The sequence below is a fragment of the Procambarus clarkii genome, chromosome 40, assembly GCF_040958095.1.
Source record: "Procambarus clarkii isolate CNS0578487 chromosome 40, FALCON_Pclarkii_2.0, whole genome shotgun sequence".
NCBI classification, from domain to species: Eukaryota; Metazoa; Arthropoda; class Malacostraca; order Decapoda; family Cambaridae; genus Procambarus; species Procambarus clarkii.
In genome coordinates, this window is record NC_091189.1 from 13673984 (window position 1) to 13701201 (window position 27218).

Sequence of the window (27218 nt, forward strand, 5' to 3'; positions counted from 1 at the left end):
CCCGGCCGTACTCATCATACTTGAAGGCGTCCAGCAAGGTCTTGATGCCGTTGTAATTCCTCTATGAGATACACCGAGCGACCCAGGGTAAGAGACGGGTACATGTTCCCATTATGGAGCAGCACGTGTTGGATTCCGGATGCATAGTCAATGAAGAAGCACCACTCGTTCGGGTTACAGGCGAAACTGGTTGCCTCGAATAGACTGGTCACAGTGTGCCAGAAAAAGTCCTCCGTGGTGCAGTGGTAAAACACTTGCCTGGCGATTCGCGAGCGCTTTGACCTGGGTTCGTATCCTGGACTGGGAGGATTGACCGGGCGCTAGTCCTTAAACGTAGCCAATGTTCACTCAGCAATGAATGGGTACCTGGTTGTTAAGCGATTTGGCGGGTCGTATTCCGGGGAAAAATAGGAAAAAAGATTAAGGACCTGCCAGAAAATCTATGCGTGCTAGTGGCTGTGCAAGAATGTAGGAACTCTTGAATAAATAAATAAATAAATAAATAAATAAATAAGTAAAGGTAGAATCCATCCTTGTCACAAAACAAGTTAACGGGATAACAAAACAGGGAAATTTTCTTTCTTTATTATGCACCCCATACCCATTCCGTGGGCGGAGGTGGAAAGGGTTACAGAGACAAATAATCGGTTCAGGAGCCGATTAAATGAAGCCCATAGTTCGTTTAGGTAGGGAATCACAGCAGTGTTCCACGCCTGAGGGTAGGCAGCACTAAGAGTATAATACCCAGGAAAAAATAGTTACAGTGTAATTTATCTTGCCATCAAGGTAGCACATAGGGATTGGAATATCATAGAACATTTGTGCCAAATGTCCAATAACATCTGTGCCCAGGTCCGTGGCAGAACAGTTCTCTCCAAGCCCGCCATAGAACTTTCACCTAATGCCTCTGTTCACCTAGCAGTGAGTAGGTACTCAGGAGTCAGTCAGCTTGTTGTGGGGTTGCTTCCTGGGCAGGGTCATGTAATTCGGCCTTGGAGGGGGGAGGGGACCTCAATAAAAGCCAAAACGTGTATGAATACACTCCGGCTTCTTGTCCCCCAACACAGTGAATTATTTGTAGTCTACTCACGACTCGTTTGTCTTCTCATGACTCGTCTGTCTACCCGCGAGTCATCTGTCTACTAATGACTCATCTGTCTACCCAAGACTTGACTACTCATGACTCGTCTGCCTAGCCATAACATCTGCCAACACGTGACTCGTGTGGTGACTCGCCAGTCTACCACATCAAGATTCTAATTTAAACTTTTAATTTATACTTTGGTCGAGATTTTGATTACGAGACAATTGTCATGAATGTATTAAAATACAAAAACATGTTAAATTGGCCAGTCACTCTCAAGGCCGCAAGGGAGTCCCTGAAACTGTCCTTAGGGGCGTAAATATCCCAAGAAGGCAAAAAACGAACTTAATTTTTTTTGTTTTTATGTAGTGAGTAACCAAGGAGAACTGGTTGGAGGTGTAGAGGAAGTTGATGCGTGGTGGAAGCTCACAGTTGACCAGGAGATTGCCAGAGTGTAACCTCAACCTCAAGTGAGTCCCTCACACCTCAGGTGAGTCCCTCACACCTCAGGTGAGTCCCTCACACCTCAGGTGAGTCCCTCACACTTCAGGTGAGTCCCTCACACTTCAGGTGAGTCCTTCACACCTCAAATGAGTCCCCTCACACATATCCTATTTGTGGATGATCATGAAATCTAGCCATCTTTAACTTCTTAAGAAATAACCCTGGGAGAGAGCACTAAATCATTACGACTGTGTAGCACTTGGAAGCGACGGTCTCGCTTCTTGCAGATCGGCGTTCAATCCTCGACCTTCGAAGCGGTTGGGGTACCATTCCTTTCCTTCGTCCTAACCTATGTCCTATATAGTCGTAATATATAGTCGTAATAGTATAGAGCTTTCTCCTAATAATTACATTACCTGATCATAGGACGTGCGTGTCCGTGGCTAGACACGTGCGTGCCCGTGACCAGACACGTGCGTGCCCGTGACCAGACACGTGCGTGCCCGTGACCAGACACGTGCGTGCCCGTGACCAGACACGTGCGTGCCCGTGACCAGACACGTGCGTGCCCGTGACCAGACACGTGCGTGCCCGTGACCAGACACGTGCGTGCCCGTGACCAGACACGTGCGTGCCCGTGACCAGACACGTGCGTGCCCGTGACCAGACACGTGTGACAAGATGATATAGGAAGGAAGAGAAGGGAATTATCAGGGGAAAGCGCCAAGCCATTACAACTATATAGCCCTGTGAAGGGGTCAGATCAGGATTTGTGAGTGAGACGGAGGGGGGGGGGGTAGGAACGGTGCCCAACCACTTGGACGGTCGGGGATTGAACGCCGACCTGCAAGAAGGGAGACCGTCGCTCTACCGTCCAGCCCAAGTGCATACATGGCTCAGTGTTTCCCCAGTTTGTCTCACGGGAGACATCTCCCGTCACGCAGGGTGCAGTCGCACCTCCACAGATCACCAGTATCAACTCTTGATACTGGTAAAGGCTCAAAAGGACCACCACTTACGGGGCTATTCATGCCCGTGCCACCTTTTGGGTAGCTTAATCTTCATCAATCAGCTTGTCTCTCAGTTCTGTACGTAACTTCCACGAGGAACAGTATCAAATGATTTGTGATCATTTAGAACCTTAATCTTGCGGGAAGGAAAATCACGACTTGTTAAAAATGTAACCATTGCGTCTGATAAACATTTAAAACATAAAATGTCAAATACACTTGCATTTGTTAATAGTTTGACAGCTTTCAACAAGTACACTGTTGCTTATACTGGATACCACTTGAACTGGTCGGTGTTGTCACGGTCTCGCTTTTTTGCAGATCGGCGTTCGATCCTCGATGGTTCATGTGGTTCGGGTACCGTTCCTTCCCTCCATCTTATGCCACATTCGCTGGTGGCGTCGCTTGATCTGATGTTTATAAAAGTATTGAACAAGTTTTTGTTGTTAACATAAATACTGAGGAACTGAGTGGTGGTGTTTGTGGTCGACTTCTGTCTCGTTTAACTTGCTTGCGGTTCAACTTGTTTACTTACGGTTTAACTTGTTTACGGTTTAGTTGACTGATGAGTGAGGGGGGGGATGAAAAGCGGGATATATAGTGGGAACTGTTTTAATAAAGTGAGGTAATTGTGAGGTGATGAGACTGTGAGTGAGGTGAATACCATGTTCCTGTGTGTTGTTCCTGGTTCCTGTGTGATGTTCCTGGTTCCTGTGTGTTGTTCCTGGTTCCTGTGTGTTGTTCCTGGTTCCTGTGTGTTGCTCCTGGTTCCTGTGTGTTGTTCCTGGTTCCTGTGTGTTGCTCCTGGTTCCTGTGTGTTGTTCCTGGTTCCTGTGTGTTGCTCCTGGTTCCTGTGTGTTGCTCCTGGTTCTTGAGAGAGGCAGCAGGCAAGAGGGAGTAGGCGTGCGTGCAGTAGCACCTCCTGGCCTCCAGGTCACCTTCAGCGGGCAACAGGTCAAGGGGACTCGATAATTGGACTATCATGCAATTACGTCACGCTGCCACCAACACCACTTCTTGCTTCACATAAGAAAGGCTGAAGACAACGATGATTTTTTTAGCAAGGTCAGGTTTACGCAAAAGTTGCAAACGTGCGTAGAGACACGGATACATACATGGATACATACATACATATACATACATACATACATATACATATAGGTCCTTGGACCTATACTGTTTCTGGTATATGTAAATGATCTCCCAGAGGGTATAGATTCGTTCCTCTCAATGTTTGCCGACGATGCAAAAATTATGAGGAGGATTGAAACAGAGGATGATAGTAGGAGGCTACAAGATGACCTGGATAGACTGAGTGAATGGTCCAACAAATGGCTGTTGAAGTTCAACCCGAGTAAATGCAAAGTAATGAAACTAGGCAGTGGAAACAGGAGGCCAGGCACAGGATACAGAATAGGAGATGAAGTACTTAATGAAACAGACAGAGAGAAAGATCTAGGAGTTGATATCACACCAAACCTGTCTCCTGAAGCCCACATAAAGAGAATAACGTCTGCGGCATATGCGAGGCTGGCTAACATCAGAACGGCGTTCAGGAACCTGTGTAAGGAATCATTCAGAATCTTGTACACCACATATGTAAGACCAATCCTGGAGTATGCGGCCCCAGCATGGAGCCCGTACCTTGTCAAGCACAAGACGAAGCTGGAAAAAGTCCAAAGGTATGCTACTAGACTAGTCCCAGAACTAAGAGGCATGAGTTATGAGGAAAGGCTACGGGAAATGCACCTCACGACACTGGAAGACAGAAGAGTAAGGGGGGACATGATCACAACCTACAAAATCCTCAGGGGAATCGACCGGGTAAACAAGGATGAACTTTTCAACACTGGTGGGACGCGAACAAGGGGACACAGGTGGAAGCTGAGTACCCAAATGAGCCACAGAGACGTTAGAAAGAACTTTTTCAGTGTCAGAGTAGTTAGCAAATGGAATGCATTAGGAAGTGATGTGGTGGAGGCTGACTCCATTCACAGTTTTAAATGTAGATATGATAGAGCCCAATAGGCTCAGGAATCTGTACACCAGTTGATTGACGGTTGAGAGGCGGGACCAAAGAGCCAGAGCTCAACCCCCGCAAGCACAATTAGGTGAGTACAATTAGGTGAGTACATACATACATACATACATACATACATACATACATACATACATACATACATACATACATACATACATACATACATACATACATACATACATGCATGCATACATACATACATACATACATACATACATACATACATACATACATACATACATACATACATACATACACATATTTGTGACAAGTGTACAAATCATGACTTTGAGAAACGCCAAATAGGTCAGTACTTTGAAAATATAATGATTGGACATTACTTTGAGAAGCGCACAGTAGGTCAGTACTTTGAGAAGCACACAATAGGTCAGTACTTTGAGAAGCTCACAGTAGGTCAGTACTTTGAGAAGCTCACAGTAGGTCAGTACTTTGAGAAGCTCACAGTAGGTCAGTACTTTGAGAAGCTCACAGTAGGTCAGTACTTTGAGAAGCTCACAATAGGTCAGTACTTTGAGAAGCTCACAGTAGGTCAGTACTTTGAGAAGCCCACAATAGGTCAGTACTTTGAGAAGCCCACAATAGGTCAGTACTTTAAGAAGCCCACAATAGGTCAGTACTTTGAGAAGTACACAATAGGTCAGTACTTAGGGAAGCCCACAATAGGTCAGTACTATGAGAAGCTCACAATAGGTCAGTACTTTGGGAAGCCCACAATAGGTCAGTACTTTGAGAAGCCCACAATAGGTCAGTACTTTGAGAAGCTCACAATAGGTCAGTAATTTGAGAAGCCCACAATAGGTCAGTACTATGAGACGCTCACCATAGGTCAGTACTTTGAGACGCTCACAATAGGTCAGTACTTTGAGACGCTCACAATAGGTCAGTACTTTGAGAAGCCCCACAATAGGTCAGTACTTTGAGAAGCCCCACAATAGGTCAGTACTTTGAGAAGCTCACAGTAGGTCAGTACTTTGAGAAGCTCACAATAGGTCAGTACTTTGAGAAGCCCACAATAGGTCAGTAATTTGAGAAGCCCCACAATAGGTCAGTACTTTGAGAAGCCCACAATAGGTCAGTACTTTGAGAAGCCCACAATAGGTCAGTAATTTGAGAAGCCCCACAATAGGTCAGTACTTTGAGAAGCCCACAATAGGTCAGTACTTTGAGAAGTACACAATAGGTCAGTACTTTGAGAAGTACACAATAGGTCAGTACTTTGAGAAGTACACAATAGGTCAGTACTTTGAGAAGTACACAATAGGTCAGTACTTAGGGAAGCCCACAATAGGTCAGTACTATGAGACGCTCACAATAGGTCAGTACTTTGAGACGCTCACAATAGGTCAGTACTTTGAGACGCTCACAATAGGTCAGTACTTTGAGAAGCTCACAATAGGTCAGTAATTTGAGAAGCCCCACAATAGGTCAGTACTTTGAGAAGCCCACAATAGGTCAGTACTATGAGACGCTCACAATAGGTCAGTACTTTGAGACGCTCACAATAGGTCAGTACTTTGAGAAGCCCCACAATAGGTCAGTACTTTGAGAAGCCCCACAATAGGTCAGTACTTTGAGAAGCTCACAGTAGGTCAGTACTTTGAGAAGCTCACAGTAGGTCAGTACTTTGAGAAGCTCACAATAGGTCAGTACTTTGGGAAGCTCACAATAGATCAGTACTTTGAGAAGCTCACAATAGGTCAGTACTTTGAGAAGCTCACAATAGATCAGTACTTTGAGAAGCTCACAATAGGTCAGTACTTTGAGAAGCTCACAATAGGTCAGTACTTTGGGAAGCTCACAATAGATCAGTACTTTGAGAAGCTCACAATAGGTCAGTACTTTGAGAAGCTCACAATAGGTCAGTACTTTGGGAAGCTCACAATAGGTCAGTACTATGAGACGCTCACAATAGGTCAGTACTTTGGGAAGCTCACAATAGGTCAGTACTTTGAGAAGCCTACAATAGGTCAGTACTTTGAGAAGCTCACAGTAGGTCAGTACTTTGAGAAGCTCACAATAGGTCAGTACTTTGAGAAGCTCACAATAGGTCAGTACTTTGAGAAGCTCACAATAGGTCAGTACTTTGAGAAACTCACAATAGGTCAGTACTTTGAGAAACTCACAATAGGTCAGTACTTTGAGAAGCTCACAATAGGTCAGTACTTTGAGAAGCTCACAATAGGTCAGTACTTTGAGAAGCTCACAATAGGTCAGTACTTTGAGAAGCGCACAGTAGGTCAGTACTTTGAGAAGCTCACAATAGGTCAGTACTTTGAGAAGCTCACAATATGTCAGTACTTTGAGAAGCTCACAATAGGTCAGTACTTTGAGAAACTTACAATAGGTCAGTACTTTGAGAAGCTCACAATAGGTCAGTACTTTGAGAAGCTCACAATAGGTCAGTACTTTGAGAAGCTCACAATAGGTCAGTACTTTGAGAAGCTCACAATAGGTCAGTACTTTGAGAAACTCACAATAGGTCAGTACTTTGAGAAGCTCACAATAGGTCAGTACTTTGAGAAGTACACAGTAGGTCAGTACTTTGAGAAGCCCACAATAGGTCAGTACTTTGAGAAGCCCACAATAGGTCAGTACTTTGAGAAGCCCACAATAGGTCAGTACTCTGAGAAGCCCACAATAGGTCAGTACTTTGAGAAGCCCACAATAGGTCAGTACTTTGAGAAGCTCACAGTAGGTCAGTACTTTGAGAAGCTCACAATAGGTCAGTACTTTGAGAAGCTCACAATAGGTCAGTACTTTGAGAAGCTCACAATAGGTCAGTACTTTGAGAAGCTCACAATAGGTCAGTACTTTGAGAAGTACACAGTAGGTCAGTACTTTGAGAAGTACACAACATAACTTTGCCTTTCGTCAGAAAAAAAGACCCCAAAATGCATATGGCGATCAACCTAAAAAAAAACAATAAATGATCTAGGTAACATGTATTTTTGGTCCTAAAATTAAATTTTAATTGAACTTTACTGAATAACTCTTGTATGGGGTTTAATGGAGGACTTTTGTTGTAAAGTGAGAAGCGATACTCAGGAGGTGGTGAACATTACACCAGTCTTGGTTGGCTCACAGTTGATTTGTTGCGTCTTTTTGTGCACTTAGTTATTTTTTGCGTAATATTGTTCATCTGTTGTTCTTTTGTTGTCTTGTTCGCTTGTTGTCGTGTTCAATTGTTCTTGCGTTGTCTTGTTCACTTGTTCTTGTGTTGATTTGTTCACTTGTTCTTGCGTTGTTTTCTCCATCGTTTGCTCCCCTGCCTCCCTTTGGTTTTACCCATCTTCTCGTCTTTCTCTATCTATCCACGTGTACCTATCTATACATGTGTACTTATCTATCCTTGTTTCCCTATCTATCCATATTCGCCCATCTTTAGATCCACTTGTCTTGGAGGCAATATTGATCCCGGTGGACTTAAACATACCTCCTGAGAGAGAGAAGGTCGTAATCACGTTATCGGACAGTTGTTCAGCACTATCGGTATCTATTGCAGGTGGCTGCAGGTAATAACCCCCCCCCCCCCCCCACCGCCCCAGTGGTGAACATTCCAATTGTAAACTATGTGAACAAGAGCTGGGACATACTCTCCAACACTATATCTGTGACTGCTCTGTTATAAGTGACTTCAGATCAAATGGTATGAGGTACTTTGAGCTCAGTAATTACTTCATACACTCAGGAATATTGGAAGATATTATTTTGCTGTACCCAGAGTTTGCTAGTGGAGGCTAATAGATCAGCCTTACATTTCATATTCTCTCCTGATTCCATGTATGACTGACCATCCTGTGAGATATGAACTTATAGCTAGTGTTTTTATCTACACTGTCTAATCTTTCATATAGGAAAGGGTAGCAGCACATTGCTGTGTATACTTAAGCATGTTAATAAAAAAAAAGTCAACACTGACTCATACGCAATACACCTATTATAAAGTTCAGTTACATGCTCCCTGCGGGCAACGTATGTGCCAGCTATACGCTAGGCTTCATGATGTAGCCGTGGATGTGCGGGTGTAAAGCGTTGATTATTATTATTGTCTTTTTTTATACAATTTTCAATTCTGCTTATTCACTGTGCACTCTGTTTAGTCATGGCTTAATTTTACACCTGCATCACTAACTTGTTTTTATGGACAAGGCCCCACCCCGTCCATCTACCCCCCCCCCCCCCAACCCACCCCAACGATTTTTTTTTGCAGCCCAGCTTGCAGCCTCCTAAAATAAAAGTGCTTATAGTAACTAAGTGGTCGAAAGTAGAAATATTCCGTGATCGGCCACCACAAAGTTCACCTTTGTAGTACTGAATTTGGACAAATCGGAAATTTTTGTATAATTTATGTTGCTAATAAAACCTAACCTAACCATCCAAGGCCTAATGCTCGCTATCTGAGGCCTATCATAGTACATATATGTGATATATGATGAGTAGGAATACTGTATTTATGTTTGATTTTAAGCTTTATTTTTTCCGGTCTCTGAAAAATAGTACAAAAGGTGGCTTACTGGGGCTCCATTCCTACATATTGGTACTTTCAACCACATAGTTACAAACAGTACCACCATTTCAGGAAGATGTGTTGCACATCTTCCTGAAGGATTTTTTACATGGGTTGACCAGTACAAGAGATGCGGTGTTGGTCATAACCTTCAACACGATGCGTTTTTATCAACTGACTGAAGCTCAAGGTGTAAAAACTGAATCTTGTAAAACAACCCAGAGGTGAGGCTATAGCACCAGGCTTAGCTGGGGATTACTGGCCCCAGAAGCTGTTCTCCCAGCACCAAGCCTAGTTGGTGAGGTTGGCTATTTTTGTTGTTAATAGGTTTATGAAGATAATACTGCATTCATAGCTTATAGGTCTATATGAAGAATTGCAGAGTGTAGGTCAAAAGCTACCCTTGGTCGCCTCATATCCCCCATCTTGCATCATGGTTGGAGAAACGTTATGTGTTAGTGGCTTTGCAAGAATGTTTTATTGAATAACCAAAATCTGTACGCTCACAACCCATATGTCACATTTTTACATACGTTTAAATGAATAATAAGCACATAGGATGTTAGTTTAATCTACTAGCTTGCACTGGCACTCTTTAAAATATATTATGAGAATATTTTCTAATATCCGTGGGTGAATAATTTAATTTTGCCCGGAAGGGCTAGTTTATTGGGCAGCGCCAATCATAATAGTTACAAAGGTATCTGATGTCATTTGGCTTAACGTTATTGATAACTGAGCACTTACTAATTTTGTGTTGAAGTGTATCAGCCGTTGCATATTGCAGTACAGTTAGATTTTGTCAAATAAGAGTAGAAACATAGTATTGCCATACTTACGAAAGTATGTAAACTCGTCTAAAATTCATCACGTTGCACTATTTCTTGTTTTGTTTTAATGGATTGAGGCCGGGGAACTCCGAACACGTCACAAACGTGTTCCCCTTGAGGCCCTCTGAGACTGGTGTGGGGGTTCCCAAGGATGGTCTCAGCCCCACCCTCCAAGGATGGTCTCAGCCCCACCATCCAAGGATGGTCTCAGACCCACCATCCAAGGATGGTCTCAGCCCCACCATCCAAGGATGGTCTCAGACCCACCATCCAAGGATGGTCTCAGCCCCACCATCCAAGGATGGTCTCAGCCCCACCATCCAAGGATGGTCTCAGCCCCATCATCCAAGGATGGTCTCAGACCCACCATCCAAGGATGGTCTCAGCCCCATCATCCAAGGATGGTCTCAGACCCACCATCCAAGGATGGTCTCAGCCCCACCATCCAAGGATGGCCTCAGACCCACCATCCAAGGACGGTCTCAGCCCCACCATCCAAGGATGGTCTCAGCCCCACCATCCAAGGATGGTCTCAGACCCACCATCCAAGGATGGTCTCAGCCCCACCATCCAAGGACGGTCTCAGACCCACCATCCAAGGATGGTCTCAGCCCCACCATCCAAGGATGGTCTCAGACCCACCATCCAAGGATGGTCTCAGCCCCACCATCCAAGGATGGTCTCAGACCCACCATCCAAGGATGGTATCAGCCTCACCATCCAAGGATGGTCTCAAACCCACTCTTCAGAGATGATCTCAGTCCCACTCACGCATTTATTTATTTATTTATTTATTTATTTATTTATTTATTTATTTAAAACACAATTAACAATGGTTCATATAACAATTTTGGTAATGATTTACGTTCTTCAAACGCCAGGAACACGCGTAAGGTTTCGGCCGTCTTAAGACTAACAAGTTATTTTATGTACATCTTGAGATTTTGTAGTGATTTGTAAGCTAACAAAAGTACAGATTAACTTAAAGTAATTAAAATTAGTTATTGATATATGACACGAGTTGAGACTGAAACGTCGTCATTTCATCTGTTTCCATATTTCTGGGATGGATATTAACGACGTTCTCTAATGCACGCCGCATTGTGACGTATACTTGACTTAAGGCCAAAAACTGATGTACAAGAAAATGGCAGCGGCTTCCGAAATTTACATAATGTCCCGTTTTCTGTTTATATGTCCTCTGGTTAGGTTAGGTTAGGGCACCTTAGTACGATAGTTTCTTGACGATGGGAACGCTCGCAAGAACGGACTGAATTTTCAGCCGCGTTATTGTGACTTGCTGTCTGCATGCATGTGTATATTTAGAATTTGCAGTAAGTAAATTGCTTAATTTAAAATACAATTATAATTGCTGATATGAAAGTCTGCGTTAAATATGGTTGTTGTTTCCTCAGAGTTTGAGTGACAATGTTGGCGGGGAACACCCTGGTGTCGGCGGGCCGGGGGCTGATGATGGCGGGGTTGGTGCCCCTGGTGCGCTTCCTGCTGCTCACAGTCGTCAGGGACGCTGACCACCGGGACTACGAGCTCTCCGGCCCCCTCGCTCCCCAGTACGACTTTATCGTTGGTAAGTTACTCTACACTACTAAGTTCCTCAAGAATTCTTAACATTGGTTCTGACCCTCATTTTCTTTCAGCTTTTGTCAATTTTGAAATTCACCAAATATTGTACATTTACTGTAATTATAAGTCCATATAGTGTACTGTAGCGTCTCTAAAGTATTTGGGAAGGTAACACACGATAAACTGTGGTCTAGAAACCACAAGCCCTTGGAGCCAATTGTAAAATAATCGAATGAACAAAACAGTTGGTTAAAAGGCAGATCGCAATTAAGGCTCGTCCTAAATGGAAAGGAATCTTTACTGGATAAATATTGCGAGAAAGTACCTCCTCAAAGTCCCATTTTAGAGCCAACCATTTTTGTAACATGTATCGACGACATTTTAAATTTGTCATTTTGGGGCCAGGTAAGTAACACAAATGAGAACTTGCTTGAATGTTATCAACCTTTAATCTAAAAAATTACTTACTTGCTTGAATGTTCACATGTGAGGTGATTCGATGAAATATTTGTGCCCAAAAAGGTTTCACCGAGTGCTGTTGGGAATTGGGTTAAGGGTCTGACGACTTCCAATTCTTTTTAAACAGGCGTTATGACATAGTGGTGAAAGTATTAGACACGCTAAGATGCATGGAGCCCCTGGCTGTCTGGGGTCAAATCCTTCAGGGGAGAGGAGTTTTCTCTTGTATATTTGCTTGGGGATCATTCAAGCTTGTTCGCATATATATAATATATATATATATATATATATATATATATATATATATAATATAATATATATATATATATAATATATATATATATATATATATATATATATATATATATATATATATATATATATATATATATATATGTGTGTGTGTGTGTGTGTGTGTCAACCGTCTCTCAACTGGTGTACAGACGCCTCTCAACCGTCAATCAACTGGTGTACAGATTCCTGAGCCTATTGGGCTCTATCATATCTACATTTGAAACTGTGTATGGAGTCAGCCTCCACCACATCACTTCCTAATGCATTCCATTTACTAACTACTCTGACACTGAAAAAGTTCTTTCTAACGTCTCTGTGGCTCATTTGGGTACTCAGCTTCCACCTGTGTGTGTGTGTGTGTGTGTGTGTGTGTGTGTGTGTGTGTGTGTGTGTGTGTGTGTGTGTGTGTGTGTGTGTGTGTGTGTGTGTGTATTGAATCACAAGATGTTCAACAGGGTGACCCCCTTGATCCTTTTCTTTTCTGCCTATTCATCAAGGAAATCACTAATAACCTGTTCAGTGAGCTCAATATTTGTTTTTTGGACGATGGTACCAGACTCCCCAGCCTCCCTCCTGGATGACATACGAATAATTCAAGAGCAAGGAGCAAGTCTAGACCTCACCCTGTAATCTTCCAAGTGCGAAATAACCTCCACCAACCAGTACATAATAGAGCGAATAAAAGTTATTTTGCCTGATATACATATAACCAACCCTGAGGACAGCACACTCCTAGGAGCTCCTCTTGGAGGAAACGCCATCGACGAGATCCTTGGTAAGAAGATCACTGACCTGAAAAGGATTGAAGACATCGATGCTGATGATGCTGGTGCACTTTGCCTCATCACCAGATGCTTGTCCTTCCCCAAGCTGACCTACTTTCTTAGATGTTCGCCATCTTTCAATAACATTATATTAGAAGAGTACGACAGCCTGCTGAAATCAATGCTAGAAAATGCCCTCAACCTTTCTCTCAGTGACTCACAGTGGAAACAAGCCTCCCTTCCTGTCAGACTCGGGGGCCTCGGCGTTTGCACAGCAACACAAATTGCTGTACTAGCGTTCCTGTCCTCTTCAGTGGCGTCTGACAACCTGGTGAACGAAATCCTACCTGAGTACCTAGTTCAACAGGCAGGGGTACATGATCCCAGCTTTACGGTCTGCAGCACCAAATGGGTCTCTCTTGCAGAACCAGCACCCCAACCACCACCTTCTGAAGCTCACAGGCAATCCAGCTGGGATCAGCCCGTTGTCGATCAAGCAGCTGCGACATGCCTAGAAGCTGCGACCACACTACAAGACACTGCCCGTCTTAAGAGCTGTAGCAGCTCCCCATGCAGGTGACTTCCTATTAGCAACCCCAATGTCAGCAACCGGCACTCGTCTCACACCGCAGGCCCTCAGATTTGCTATGGCTCTTCGCCTCGCTGCCCCAATCCACTCCGAATACAGGTGTATTTGCGGCGAGGCAGTGGCCGACAGGTACGGACGGCATGGCCTTCTCTGCCAAAGGACAGGAGGATGGCATGCAAGACACGGCGAAGTTAATGACATTATTAAGAGAAGCCTTACCACAGCCGGTTGTTCAGCAGAGAGAGAACCCCCGTTACCTAATGCCCCACAATTCTGATGAGCCTGTCGGTCGCCCAGACGGGATCACGGTGAACCCCTGGAAGAATGGTAGACAGTTGGTGTGGGACTGCACTTGCGTTTCAACTTTACCCAACAGTGCTGCCAATCACCGGGAAGTAGCCAAGTCACGTAAATACGGAGATCTTGATCACCACTACAATTTTGTCCCCCCATTGCCTCAGAGATACTTGGTGCCTAGGGTAAAAGCAATGCTAGTTTTTTAAGGAGCTGGGTTCGAAGCTAATTCAAACAACTAGGGACCCCTAGAGCCGCCAGTTTCCTCTTTCAGCTCCTTAGTGTGGCGATCCAGAGAGGAAATGCTAACCGCATCCATGGTTCCTGCCCACATCTGAGGAGCTAGAGGAACTCTACAGCCTGTGACAAGTAGCCTTGAACCCTTTTTGTAGTGTTGTAACCCTTTTTGTATAATGAAATTTTTAAAATAAAGTGACTATATATGTTATATATATATATATATATATATATATATATATATATATATATATATATATATATATATATATATATATATATATATATATAAAACATATATAGTCAGATATGTTAGTATATCATGGTAGCAATCTTTCTTGTAAACATATGTTGTTGAAGATGACCGAAAAGGTAAGATTAATAATTCTAATACGAATTTTCTCAATATGTCTTATGTTTGTCTTCACTGTTGAGGGTAATTGAAATATCAATTCTCCAAAATTCATTTTTATTCTTGGTCTAACGTCTGAACACGTTTCGTAATTCTTATTACATTTTCAAAGACTTAGTTTACACATAAAAAATTCATCATACTTATTATACTCGCTTTGGGTGAGGTGATATGGCAGAAAAGTTTTGGGTGAGGTGACAAACACAAGACAGAACACGAAACAATGGGTATGAAATCACTTTTTCTATCTACTGATAATGAATTGCAATTGGCAGTTGGTGCAGGAGCAGCTGGATGTGCTGTGGCAGCCAGGCTGTCGGAGGAGGCGGGGTGGCAGGTGCTGGTGGTGGAGGCCGGCGAGCCACCAGCACCAGAGAGCTACATCCCAGCTCTCTGGCAGTTCGCCTACCTCTACGCCTACCCCCCAACATGGGCATATAGGTCCACTCCACAAAAATACGGCCTCCTCAACGTTGCTAACCGGGTAAGTCACTCAAAATTAATAGGGATATATATATATATATATATATATATATATATATATATATATATATATATATATATATATATATATATATATATATATATATATATATATATATATATATATATATATATATATATATATATATAACAAACTGAAAACTCACACCCCAGAAGTGACTCGAACCCATACTTCTGGGTGTGAGTTTTCAGTTGCATATAGTCCTGGGGATCATTCAGGCTTGTTCGCATATATGTGTGTGTGTGTGTGATATTTTATCATTGATATATCACAGTGGTGTGACATATCAATGAGAAAATCATTTGGGGGCAATGGGGTGACTCGAACCGACGTTTTGGTGATTCCTAGATACCAGCCTTAACGCACTGCAATAGGACAAAAGCTAATCAACCCAAAACGCTACTGAATTCCCTTCACCACCAACACAGACAATGTCATTACAGCCCACAAGATACATTACCAGTACTCAACTTACCATTCATGAACAGGCAACGAAAACAGATATGACTCTTGCTAACCTGAAAATAAACGGAGGACGGGATCCCCATGTCATCATTTATACCTAAGGTAAAGGACATATAAAGCTAAAACAATAAGGAAATAAAATACTTTTAACGTATTGAACATAATAAAGAAACGGGTACTAAAATCGCCTTCAAAAAGTAGCAAATAGCTGAATTTATTTGCCGACTAATGCCATCCTTGGCATTAGTCAACCTTGGCATTAGCCATCATTGGCATTAGTCTCAGATTCACAATAGTTCCCATAAACTATGTTTTCTCACATATAGATTAGTAATTAATGTATATTTAAATTTTTAGCACAGTTAGGCCTAGGATAGGTATGATATCCAATATATCTTCAGTCACGTTATTGTGTCTCGTCGTCTGCCTAGGATAAGTAGGTTAAGTGTTTTTGTTATGTTGGTTATTATTTATATTTGTAGTGCGTGGGTGAAGCATATAGAGGGTCGATTCCAACACAGAAACAGCAAAGAAAGTTCGAACGTAATAAGTTGTCATGTGTAAAGTTTTTTTTATACATATATAGAAGAACGAGCCCGAGCCAAGTTGAACTCGATATGAAAAAGTAACATGAATTAAGATCTGCATCTGGCCAAGGACAGGGACCTGCCCGCGCACTGGCGGACCTTGGCCAGCCGACCACTACCACAATTCTTTCATAATTTCATTCATGTTTATTGAAAATTGTACCTCCCCCCCCCTTCAATAATAATAATAATAAACTTCGTTAACATTGCGGAACGAGGTCGACTTTATATGATGTTGAATGATATTAATTTGCCACGTGATAACGGTTTTCAATGTAATAATGTTCATGTAATACAATATAATGTGAACACGTCTTCCACTCACGTCATATATATGCTGACACACATTTATATGAATTTAACACGTCACTGACGAGCCCTGAATGAGGTTAGAACATTCATCTATGATGAGACCATTTAGCGTCGTGTTTACACTCCGGTGTGGTGCAGCGCCTTCACAACTGATGAATAAAAAATTATTATATACCCGCCTTTCTAATTGTAATTTATATAACAGGAATCCGGCTCTGTTTTCCTGATTGGTGGCCATTGAGTTTGATAACATGTAATGATGTAACAACTACCTCCTGCCATTCTTGGTCTTGTGGTTACCCATCATGGCCCAGTGATGAGAGCCTTGGTGTGGTGTTCACACAGTTGTGTTACTGCAGCCTACGGCGTTCTCTCTACAGGAGGCGGTCCTGACGCAGGGGCGAGCGCTGGGGGGCGGCACAGTAATAAACGGGTTGGTGTACAGTCGCGGCAACCGACGAGACTATGATGGTTGGGCAGCCCTTGGTAACTACGGCTGGGACTACGCCTCCGTCCTCCCTTACTTCATCAAGTCAGAAGACTACCGCGGCCCGCTGCTGCCTAGTACTGGTCCGTAGTGGTGCCCACAGATTATGTTTTTTTACCTATTGGATAGACGTATGCTTACCTTTATGAGATATAGTTTCAAACAACTTTAATTTAGTGTGTTAACTTCCTGTTGCAAGTTATGTCTTCCCTGTAAATTATTGTTCACAATTTTTTCTTGACAAGCAGTATATAAATGTTCTTATATGAGCCACTTTCATGGTGGTGTTAAAGGGTCTATAGTGCTTAGTCTCTGTGATCTTCAAATGTGTAATTTGCTTTCAATAATACACCTTATATACCAGCACTGATTAGCTATGAAAGAAAATGCACAATATCAACCTGTCCTCAGGGAAGAGGTGCTCCTGGAGATAATCACTTCGAAACCACTGTGTAACTAGTGTTATTTATTTATTTATTTATTTATTTATATATTTATTTATTTATTTATATACAAGAAGGTACATTGGGTTTGTGAAAATACATAGCATGGTACAGTAATTGCACTCTTGTAAAGCCACTAGTACGCGCTGCGTTTCGGGTAGGGATATTATCTACTCATACTATTATCTACTTATTTCATTGAATATGACCGCATATTGTGGGAACCGACCTGTGAGATTTATATTTATTTAATTTATATGAATTTATATTTACGTTAATTTATATACTTCGATAGCAATTTGTATAATGATAAGTGGACTGTATTTCTGCAATAATCTCATAATCTCACAAATCGATCCTCTACACATTAGGGGGGGTTTATTAAATTAATATATATGCAGCCAATCAAACTACAGAATTAACTACATACATTGAAGAGGTTCCTTATCTTATAGTACAGCAGGTTAGTCCACCAGGTATAACTAGGGTGTAGACACCAAATTATCCTCTTTGAGGTAGCTTCCATCACCCAGTAACTGGTGCACAAAATCTTGCTTCCTCGTCTTGACCTGTCAAAAGTGCGCTAGCTGTGAAGCCAGAATCCTATATATGACAAGTATTTCAGAGAAAACTGTACATGGAACATGAAGACCTGGCTTAATTACCTTTAGTTTGAGGCTTCCACGTGCTCTAACCGGATCACCCTATATAATGACATTAATGGCCATAAATGAAAGATACATGGGTTTCGGAAAGAACTCTTAACTTGAATTGTAGACATCGTGTTGGAGATGGTACCTTTGGTTTCCATAACACTACGTCCAAGTAAAATTAACAGGAGCCGAATTTGCTCCCGTGTGAGCCTCTGGTCTCAATATAAACAATGGCTGTTTAACACTCCATACTATTGACGTTACTGGCCGACATTGTCCAGATATGATAGGAGCCGAATTTGCTCCACACGTCTAGGAGGTGACACAACAATGGCTCCCTCCTTCCTCCCTCTCACGCCTGGCTTACATTGTCCACATGTCAGAAAGTGATAGAAGGGTCACATTTACTCTACTTTAATATTGATAATTAAGTTAATTTATATAAGATGTTTTTATGATGGTAAAGTCCAAAGACTAATGTATTTAAGAATAATTCCCAGCAGAATAGCTGGTGAATTTATAATGGTATGTGGTGATGATATCCCGTTTTCTATAGACGGTAATTCCACTACAAGTTACGTTTTCTATGGGTAACTTGTTTATACAATACAGCTATTATCTGTATGATTATTAAATGGTGTCGGATTTTCCGACACATATTCTGTATTTATTATTTTCTGGTTTAGGGCTTCTATCCCTCTAACTATTTTCTTAGCATCAGGGCTTAGTTGAAATAGGAGTTCTCCAAAACTCATTTTCGTACTTTTAAGGTGAAGAAAAGAAGTGATTTACTATAGAGTGTATTACACTTATTTATACAATTTGCACGTTTCGAACCTCCATGGTTCATTCTCAAGTGAACAGATATCTACTGTGAATATTATCTGAATAATATTATCTACTTATCTATATCTAGTAGATGTTATTATCTACTCTCTGTCAATGGTTAGGTTAGGTTAGGCTTCATTATATTTGGTTATGTTAATACAATGTATTTTTCGCAAATATGTAAAATATGAAATTCGAAAACTATATGCATATCCTTAGAATTTTATTAACAGAAAACCAAATTATTTGGACTGTTCAAAGAAAACGAATTAAGCCTAGATTTTTATATTTTAAACAGACGATTTATAATACAACAAAGTTATAACGTGAGAATATTCTCTGTTTAGGACAAAGGTACACTTCCCAGTGTACAAGTAGACTATAATTTAATCTATAATATGCTTTCATACCATCACAAATATTTAGATAACTATCTAATTGGTGTTACAATGAGTTTGATGTCTCGTGATAATTATTTTACCCTGAGGACACGCTCATATATGTGCTATACTAGGCCGAGGGATATTTAAGTTTGGCTTTTAGCTTAATTTTATCGGACTATAAAAAAGTACAAAAATTGACCTAATGGGTCACTATTACTACATATTTGTACTTTCAACCACATACAAAAAAGTACTATCATTTCAAGAGGATGAGCTTAATTTATCCCTCCCTATCTTTTACATTAACATTGACATTTGCAAACCTGTTTTTTTGTAGAATAATATTCAAATTAGAAATAACGTGAAAATCTCTGTATCATATATACTATATGATATGGCCTTATACTAACGTTTCAAGGTTAATATTAATTATTTTCAGCCAAGTACCACGGTAAGGGAGGACCTCTGGGAGTCACAGCCAACAACATGGTGGCCCTTAACAAAGCCTTCGTCCAAGCCGGCCGCGAATTAGGCTACCCAGCAGTCGACCCAAGCGGGCCTGAGCAGTTAGGTAACATTTGTATTTATTGGTATTAATTTATTTATTCACATACAAGAATATACAATGTGTTGCAAAGCACATGTTGGTGAAACGCCACTAACATACACAGCGTTTCGGGCAGATCTAAATCATTATTGCATTACAGACAAATTGGCTTCATTATTTTTGCTTGTCAGGGGAATAATTAAGGCAATGTGTAGGTGTTTTTCTCTGTGCATACTACAATTATTTGGTAAATATATATATATATATATATATATATATATATATATATATATATATATATATATATATATATATATATATATATATATATATATATATATATATATATATATATATATATATATGTATATATATATATATATATATATATATATATATATATATATTATAATTAAAATTTTCGTCTGTAATTAACATTTTATTGTAAATTGTATTACTAATTAGGCATATTAAAAGTAAATGTAACATGTCATTTAGCTTTATTTTATTAAGAATTGCATAATTAATTTAAATATTTTGTAGCATAATTATTTAATGATATATCCATCAGAGTGATTACATCACCAATACGAAGGATACAAACACCGAGAGGTGTACCCAGCTTTTCGGTGTACTGTTCAACTCTTGACTATGTCCAGAACTATAGTGTACATACTGGTCGGTCAATAAGCACTCGTGGTGGCCGTAATAACCCTCCAGAGGTTGATAACCTTTAATCCCATCACCGAACGAATCATCAATAGAAGAGAAACACATAATCCGCTTCACAATGTTTACGTGCATAGGATTTACTCAATTCCTGGTCTTTTTTCAGACACTTAAATATGCTTACTGGTTAGACAGTAATTAGAGTAGCCGTGATAACAGTGATGATATACTTGTGTGTGTTCCAGACTTCCCTTCTTACGGCATGTATACTTGTGTGTGTGTGTGTCAGGCTTCCCCTCCCACGTAATGTACACTTGTGTTTCAGGCTTCCCCTCCCACGGAATGTATACCATCCGTGACGGGGTCCGCAGCTCCACGGCCGAGGCCTACCTCAGACCTGCCTCCTCTAGGCCTAACTTCCATATACTTCACAGCGCCACTGTCCTCCAGGTGAGTACTAAGGCCTCCAATTACCTATATCAACCTCCAGTGAGTCTTGAGGCCTCCGAGTTCCAATAGTTCCTTCCACGTGAGTTTCTGAGTTCCTGTACCAACCTCCAGGTGAGTCTTGAGGCTACTACTGCTCAACTTTCAAGTGAAGTTAGTCTTGAGGCTACTTGGTTGCTGTCTGAATGTCTAGTGTGGGTCCTGCCTCAGTCTTCATTAATATTATTAGCGATATTAATGTTTCAGCCTTCATCTATCCAATAATAAAAGGTATTAATCAATTCAATACTTTATGAATAACTGTAACAGTGAAATAATATTCAGAACGGCATTACAAAAAATATGTATGGTATAAAACAAAATGAAAATACATAAACAGTAAAGTCGCTTGCTAAATATAGGTACGTAAATATAGATATGATTCTTGGTGTTAATAATCTTGTATTTAACAAAACATAGACCGTGATTAACTTATTTGTATGATAATTAAATGATTATTTCTTACTTCTGATTTAGGTGTTGTTCGACGACCAGAAAAAGGCAGTGGGGGTGAAGCTGGAGCACAAAGGAAAGGTGAAGCTTTCTTTCTCTTGGTTGAGGAGGGACTCTCTCATTCTTTCATCAGACCTAATTGATGGAACAATTGATCAATTAATTTTAAGTATTAATAATACACTGAAGATTCGCAGATGTTAGAATCATTTATGTAGCTAAGAGCTTCACAATTGAGCAAGGACAGGTGGCTGAACTGAGATAATTGGTGTCAAACTAAACAACACTGGAGGAATTTTATATTACTAGAGATGAGGTAAAAAAGCAGCTGCTGGAACTGGACGTGACAAAGACTGTGCTGTTGAACCAGATAGAATTTCACCATGGATACTAAAAGAGGGACCAGAAGCTCTATGCTTGCCGCTTCTTTCTGTGGTATATTAAAGATCAGTGGAAACAGGAAACCTCCCAGAATATTGGAAGACAACTAATGTAATCTCAAAATACGAGAAGGGAGACACAGAACTACGAGCCAGTGTCCATAAATTGCTTACCATACAAGATACTGGAGAAGAATGTGATAAAATAGTTAATAGCATATTTGATGAGTAAGGACTTTGTAACACACCACCGGGAATAGTAAATCTTGCCCCACAGGTTCAATAGAATTCTATGCTAAGGCGACAAAAAATTAGACAAGACAGGGAAGGATGGGCAGACTGTATAATTTTGGATTGTCAAAAACCCTTTGACACCGTACTCCATAAAAGAATAGTGCTTAAGTTGGAGAAGGAGGCAAGAATGACAGAGAAGGTGTTACCAAAATAAGGGAAGACAATGAGTTTCCATGATCAATGAGATCATGGAGTGGGAAGATGTCACCAGAAAGAATTTTTGTGTAAAGTTATTAACAAACGGAGTGCATTTAGATGTGAGGTAGTGGAAGCAAACCCCATATACTATTTCATAGGTAGATATAATAGAGCTCAATAGGTTCAGGAATCTGTACACCAGTTGAGTGGCGGGACCAAAGAGCAGAAGCTTAATCCTTGCAAGCGCAACTAGATGAGCGCGCACACACACACATCTCTGATTCAATATAAATATCCATCCCACACCGACAAAATTGCTGATATATTGCATTGTCTTGTGACGCAGGTGGTGACAGTCGGGGCCCGACGGGAGGTGGTGTTGTCCGCAGGGGCATTTCGGTCGCCCCACCTGTTGATGGTGTCAGGAGTGGGACCCAAGCACCACCTGCAGCACCACAAGGTGAGTCACGAGAACATTATAGTCGTCCCACCTGTTGGTGTCAGCGGTGGGACACCCCAGCACCTCCTGCGGAACCACAAGGTGAGTCACAAGATAATTATGGTCACCCCACCAGTTGATGGTGTCGGGGTGGGACCCCAGCACCTCCCGCAGCATCACAGGTGAGTGACAGGGTGGTGGTACACACTAAGGTGAAGTACTGGTGTCACACACACAGGTGAAGGTGGTGGCAGATGTACCGGGAGTGGGCCAGAACCTGCAAGACCACGTTGTTATCCATGGCCTCAGTTGGACCACCAAGAAGGGCGTTTCCAGCTCCACCATTAAAAACACCTTGAACTTCGCGTCCATCAAGCAGTATATTGAAAATAGGGGAGGTGAGTATTCTCTGGCGTTTCAACCAGTCAAGGTCGTTTTCGGCCTCTTGCCGATGACGACCTTGTTCTACATTTACATACCGCTACATCTGTTCGAATAATAATTATGCAGTCGTTCTCAATCCATTCCCGTGAGCGTATTTCCTTCCTGAGGACAGATAGCATAATTTTATTCGCCAGCGAATAAATTTGACTACATATTCGCCAGCCAATGTGTAGTCTTTAAAATATAAAATAAATTAAATAAAATATATAAGGAAGGAGGGGTGGTAAGACAAAGGAACATGGAAACCGCATTGGGAGGGGGTGATACCTAAAAATCTTTGCTAATGCTTTGTGTGTTTTTCTCAGAGGCTGTGGGTCCTCTTTTAGCCTAACTTTTACCTTATTGTAGGAATATAAATATGCATATTATATAATCGGTTAAAAATAAAATAATGCAAATAACGTCTTTTATAAAAGGTAGGAATATGACTAAAGGCCATAGATGGTAATAAAAGGGGAGACTAATTAAGATCATCCACACTAGACAATCTGTAATGTTTCCCTGTTGCACATTGCCTGTCAGGTCCTCTGGGAGACACGCTGTCAGGAGTACACGACGCCTGGGTGAAGGTGTCTGAGGGCGGGGACCCGCTCTTACCAGACATACAGCTGCTTTTCGCTCCTACAACATCAGCCTACGACCTGGGTGTGTTTACACCAGGCATTCAGGGGGCTGATCACAACGTGAGTGGTTTACACGGATCATGAAACTTTTGCTGATATTATACCCACATTCTTGAATCAAACACAACTAGCTATCCCTCTCACTTGACAGTTGTAGATGGCAAGTACGCTATCATGTCTCCCTTGGTACCAACATAACACTCGTTCACATTACAGAGCTTCAAAAACTACATGAAGGAGATCTACGGGCTGGACGGGTTCAGTATCAGACCAATCCTTCTCCGCCCTAAGAGTCGGGGGTCAGTCATTCTTAAGTCCAACGACCCCAAAGAATTTCCAGTTATTGACCCCAACTACCTCAGTCACCCAGATGACGTCCAGACCCTGGCTAATGGTGAATATCATGCTGGAGTAACTGTAAATTAAAATGTATCCTTTTGGTTTGAAATCACTTTAGCTAATTTGACATTGTTTAGATAAAATGTTAAGCTCTCGTGTCAATCTGAAAGTGATCTGAAACCTTTGTTATGGTTTATAAATAGTTCTGACCTTGTTATTATGTTTGCTTAGTTTTTAATTTTAATGTGACTGCTTAATGGAATAACAATTATCTTACAGATTACAGGCCAACTTAAATACCTTAATAAATTGGTCTAACGAATGCCTGATAAATCCTAATGCAAATAAATGTAAAGTAATATACATACTGAAAACAAAAATGGAAAGATAAACTGCTGGATGAGCATTACTGGGTTGATAATTGTTAACGAAAGAGCCCTTGTTAACAGTGCTTAGCTTACTGAATATTGCTGAATAATCTAAACTACGGCAACAGTAAACTTTCAGTGTTACACTGAGACGTTGGACACACTTCTCGGTGTATATATCAATCACCTGAAGCCAAGTAAGCAGTGCACTGAAGCTGTAAATGAAGCTTATGGAATATAGAAGGTTTTATCGACAGATGCTTTGAGTTTCAACAGGAGGAAGTCATTTTCATTCTTTACTATTTACTAGTGCGTCCATACCAGAATTTGCATGCATCTCTGGCCGCCGTACGCGAGAAGGAATATTGACAAATTAGGTGTTCAGCGCCAAGCAACAATAATAATACCAAGACCTAGAAATAAATCACAGGAAGCCTGAATAAAAGAGCTATATTTTTTCAGTCTTGTCAGAAGAAAAATAACAGGAGGTGCAAGTTCAGTATTTAAGATAATTCAAGGGCATTGCGATCTTGACCCAAAGCCACTGTAATTTTACCAGGTCTGACATCACTCGAAACAACGGCTTTAAAATAAAATTAAAAACTTTTCAGTTAAACGAAGCAAAATAATATTTTTTCTTTAACTGAATACTAAAAATATGGAACAGCTCACCACATTATGCATTTCATTGTAATGCCGTGTATATATTTAAAAATATAATTGATATATATACTTCCCTTAAAATTCACGCCCCACATTACTGGAATCATCAAATTTGGATCTAATGTTATGTTGATGTTTGAGTTCGATCCTTTGTCATATTTGTAATCCTTTGTTTTAAAAAATAGTTTTAGCCCTCATGGACCGACTTCATTATTTATAGGACGATTGTTAATTCATTTTTTGTTGATTTGCTATGAAAGAGATAGAATATAAGAAATATGTAAGTAAAACCAGTTTGTTCTGACAGGCATCAAGTTCTCTGTCGTGCTAGGCAATACCTCGGCCTTTGTCAACAACTTCGAAGCTAAGTTTCATGATAAGGTAAGCTGAAATGTTTTCGTCATATAAATTACCTTTTCTTTTTGTGTGTGTGAGACTCTCCTTCCCCCCCTCCCCCCCTCTCTCTCTCTCTCTCTCTCTCTCTCTCTCTCTCTCTCTCTCTCTCTCTCTCTCTCTCTCTCTCTCTCTCTCTCTCTCTCTCTCTCTTTCTCTCTCTCTCTCTCTCTCTCTCTCTCTCTCTCTCTCTCTCTCTCTCTCTTAAATTTAATTTAAGATTAAATTTAATCTTAATTGGCATAAGAGTAAGACCGCTCGCTACTATAGTAAATGTCAGGGCAAACGTTTGTAGCATTTCATGCCGGTGTTTATATGTGTGTAAGTCATCACGTAATAATGGGTTCAGGTGCTCAAAAGCACAATACACTCCCTGAGATCTGCCAAACGATCTACAGAACTTACCTAAGTGTCCAAAGTCCTACTCTCCCACCCTCGGCAGCTTACCTCACAACCTATTGTTAAGTTTCCTGACCTGTCTTACTACAGGATTCCTCGGCTTTATGGGTCGGGAGCTTTGAAAATGCCACGAGCCTGTAGCCTGAATATAAATTAATCAACAAAAAATATGGAGTCAGGCAAGGCAGGCGTGAATTGTACAAAGCTCAACCCCCGCAAGCACAACTAGGTGAGTACACACATTTATATATTATACCATGACAGAAACTACAAGAGTGTGGCCGGGAGGTGACCAACAGCAACACCTACTGGCTCTGCTACGCTGCCCACATGTCTTCCACATACCTCCACCCGGTCGGCACCTGCAAGATGGCGCCACCCTCTGACCCCATGGGTGTGGTTGACCCCCACTTGAGGTACGTATTAGCCCCCATATTATTATTATTACTAGTGTTGGAGAAGGACCCATGGACGGCAGTCAGTGGTTGAACAGTGTGGTGGCCACCAGTGGTCCACACTGACTGATGGAAGAGTAAGCAGCCACCCAAAAGATGGCAGCACGGGCAGGTGTAGCCAGTAAGGGGTAGATGTTTGGAGTGAATGTGATCTGTTGTTGTTTGTTGTTTTATTTTAGCTACTCAAAACATAAAGTTCCAAGTAGCACGGGCAATGGTGAGCCCTTAGTGCACTTACCTATAGCACAGGAGCCAGGCAGGTCAGTAACTCTGGGGTGAATGTGATCTTTAGTCGTGAAAGGATATACTATGTGCTTTGCGCGCGCATTGAAACGGTCAGTCCTTATTATGTGGCTGCTGTCGCGAGGGAGGATACTTCTTGACAGTATTTATGAAGGTAATCAGAGAAATCACATTATCGTGATATATCAATGGGAACACCCAGCGCATAGGTTCGAACCCTAATCACGGCCCCTGTGGATTTGTTTTATGAGGGTGTCCTGCTGCTGGACACATTTTTTGACCGAACGAGTGGCTGTGTTGATGGCTTCATGGTGGTTACTGCAAGATTCAGGGACTCTTAAAGCTCTTCTAATGTCGCTAGTTGCTTCACATTCCAGGAGATAGTGAAGTAGTGGCTTTTCTGTGATTGTTTGACAGAAGATGCAGTACCACTCTCTGGGTTCACTAATTTACCAGTTGCATCTGTAACCTAGACGTAATCATACAAGTGAACTGCTCTTTCCCTGGATTCCTTTCCGGATATTTAACCTGTCTACCTTGGTGGCCTGAAGATTATTGCAGAGAGTGAACCTTCTGCTACACTCTGGTGTAGATGGGCTTTGTTGAGGTGTGAGAGGTTTTTGGTGATGTATTTTTATGTACTCTAGGCTGG

General features: G+C 41.4%; 2 protein-coding genes across 3 annotated transcripts in view; both read left to right on the forward strand.

Moving 5' to 3' along the window:
- The first annotated feature begins 1466 nt into the window (after positions 1–1466).
- LOC123757908 (L-sorbose 1-dehydrogenase) overlaps positions 1467–27218 on the forward strand; it is a 28068-nt gene continuing 2316 nt past the window's right edge. The window contains exons 1-13 of one of the 2 annotated variants that reach the window (XM_045741844.2): positions 1467–1554; positions 11353–11525; positions 14846–15054; positions 16820–17009; positions 19673–19804; positions 20775–20899; positions 21413–21469; positions 22547–22660; positions 22878–23037; positions 23606–23766; positions 23923–24100; positions 25384–25457; positions 26133–26284. In XM_045741844.2, coding sequence (XP_045597800.1) covers positions 11366–11525; positions 14846–15054; positions 16820–17009; positions 19673–19804; positions 20775–20899; positions 21413–21469; positions 22547–22660; positions 22878–23037; positions 23606–23766; positions 23923–24100; positions 25384–25457; positions 26133–26284 — 1712 coding nt within the window. In that variant the 5' untranslated portion in view covers positions 1467–1554; positions 11353–11365. Of the gene's footprint in view, positions 1575–11352; positions 11526–14845; positions 15055–16819; positions 17010–19672; positions 19805–20774; positions 20900–21412; positions 21470–22546; positions 22661–22877; positions 23038–23605; positions 23767–23922; positions 24101–25383; positions 25458–26132; positions 26285–27218 lie in introns of both variants that reach the window. The other variant, XM_045741843.2, reaches the window with a different exon arrangement.
- LOC123758089 (uncharacterized) lies at positions 10114–10692 on the forward strand. Its single transcript, XM_045742274.1, has one exon. It carries the CDS (start codon positions 10114–10116, stop codon positions 10690–10692), a length of 579 nt encoding a protein of 192 aa, XP_045598230.1.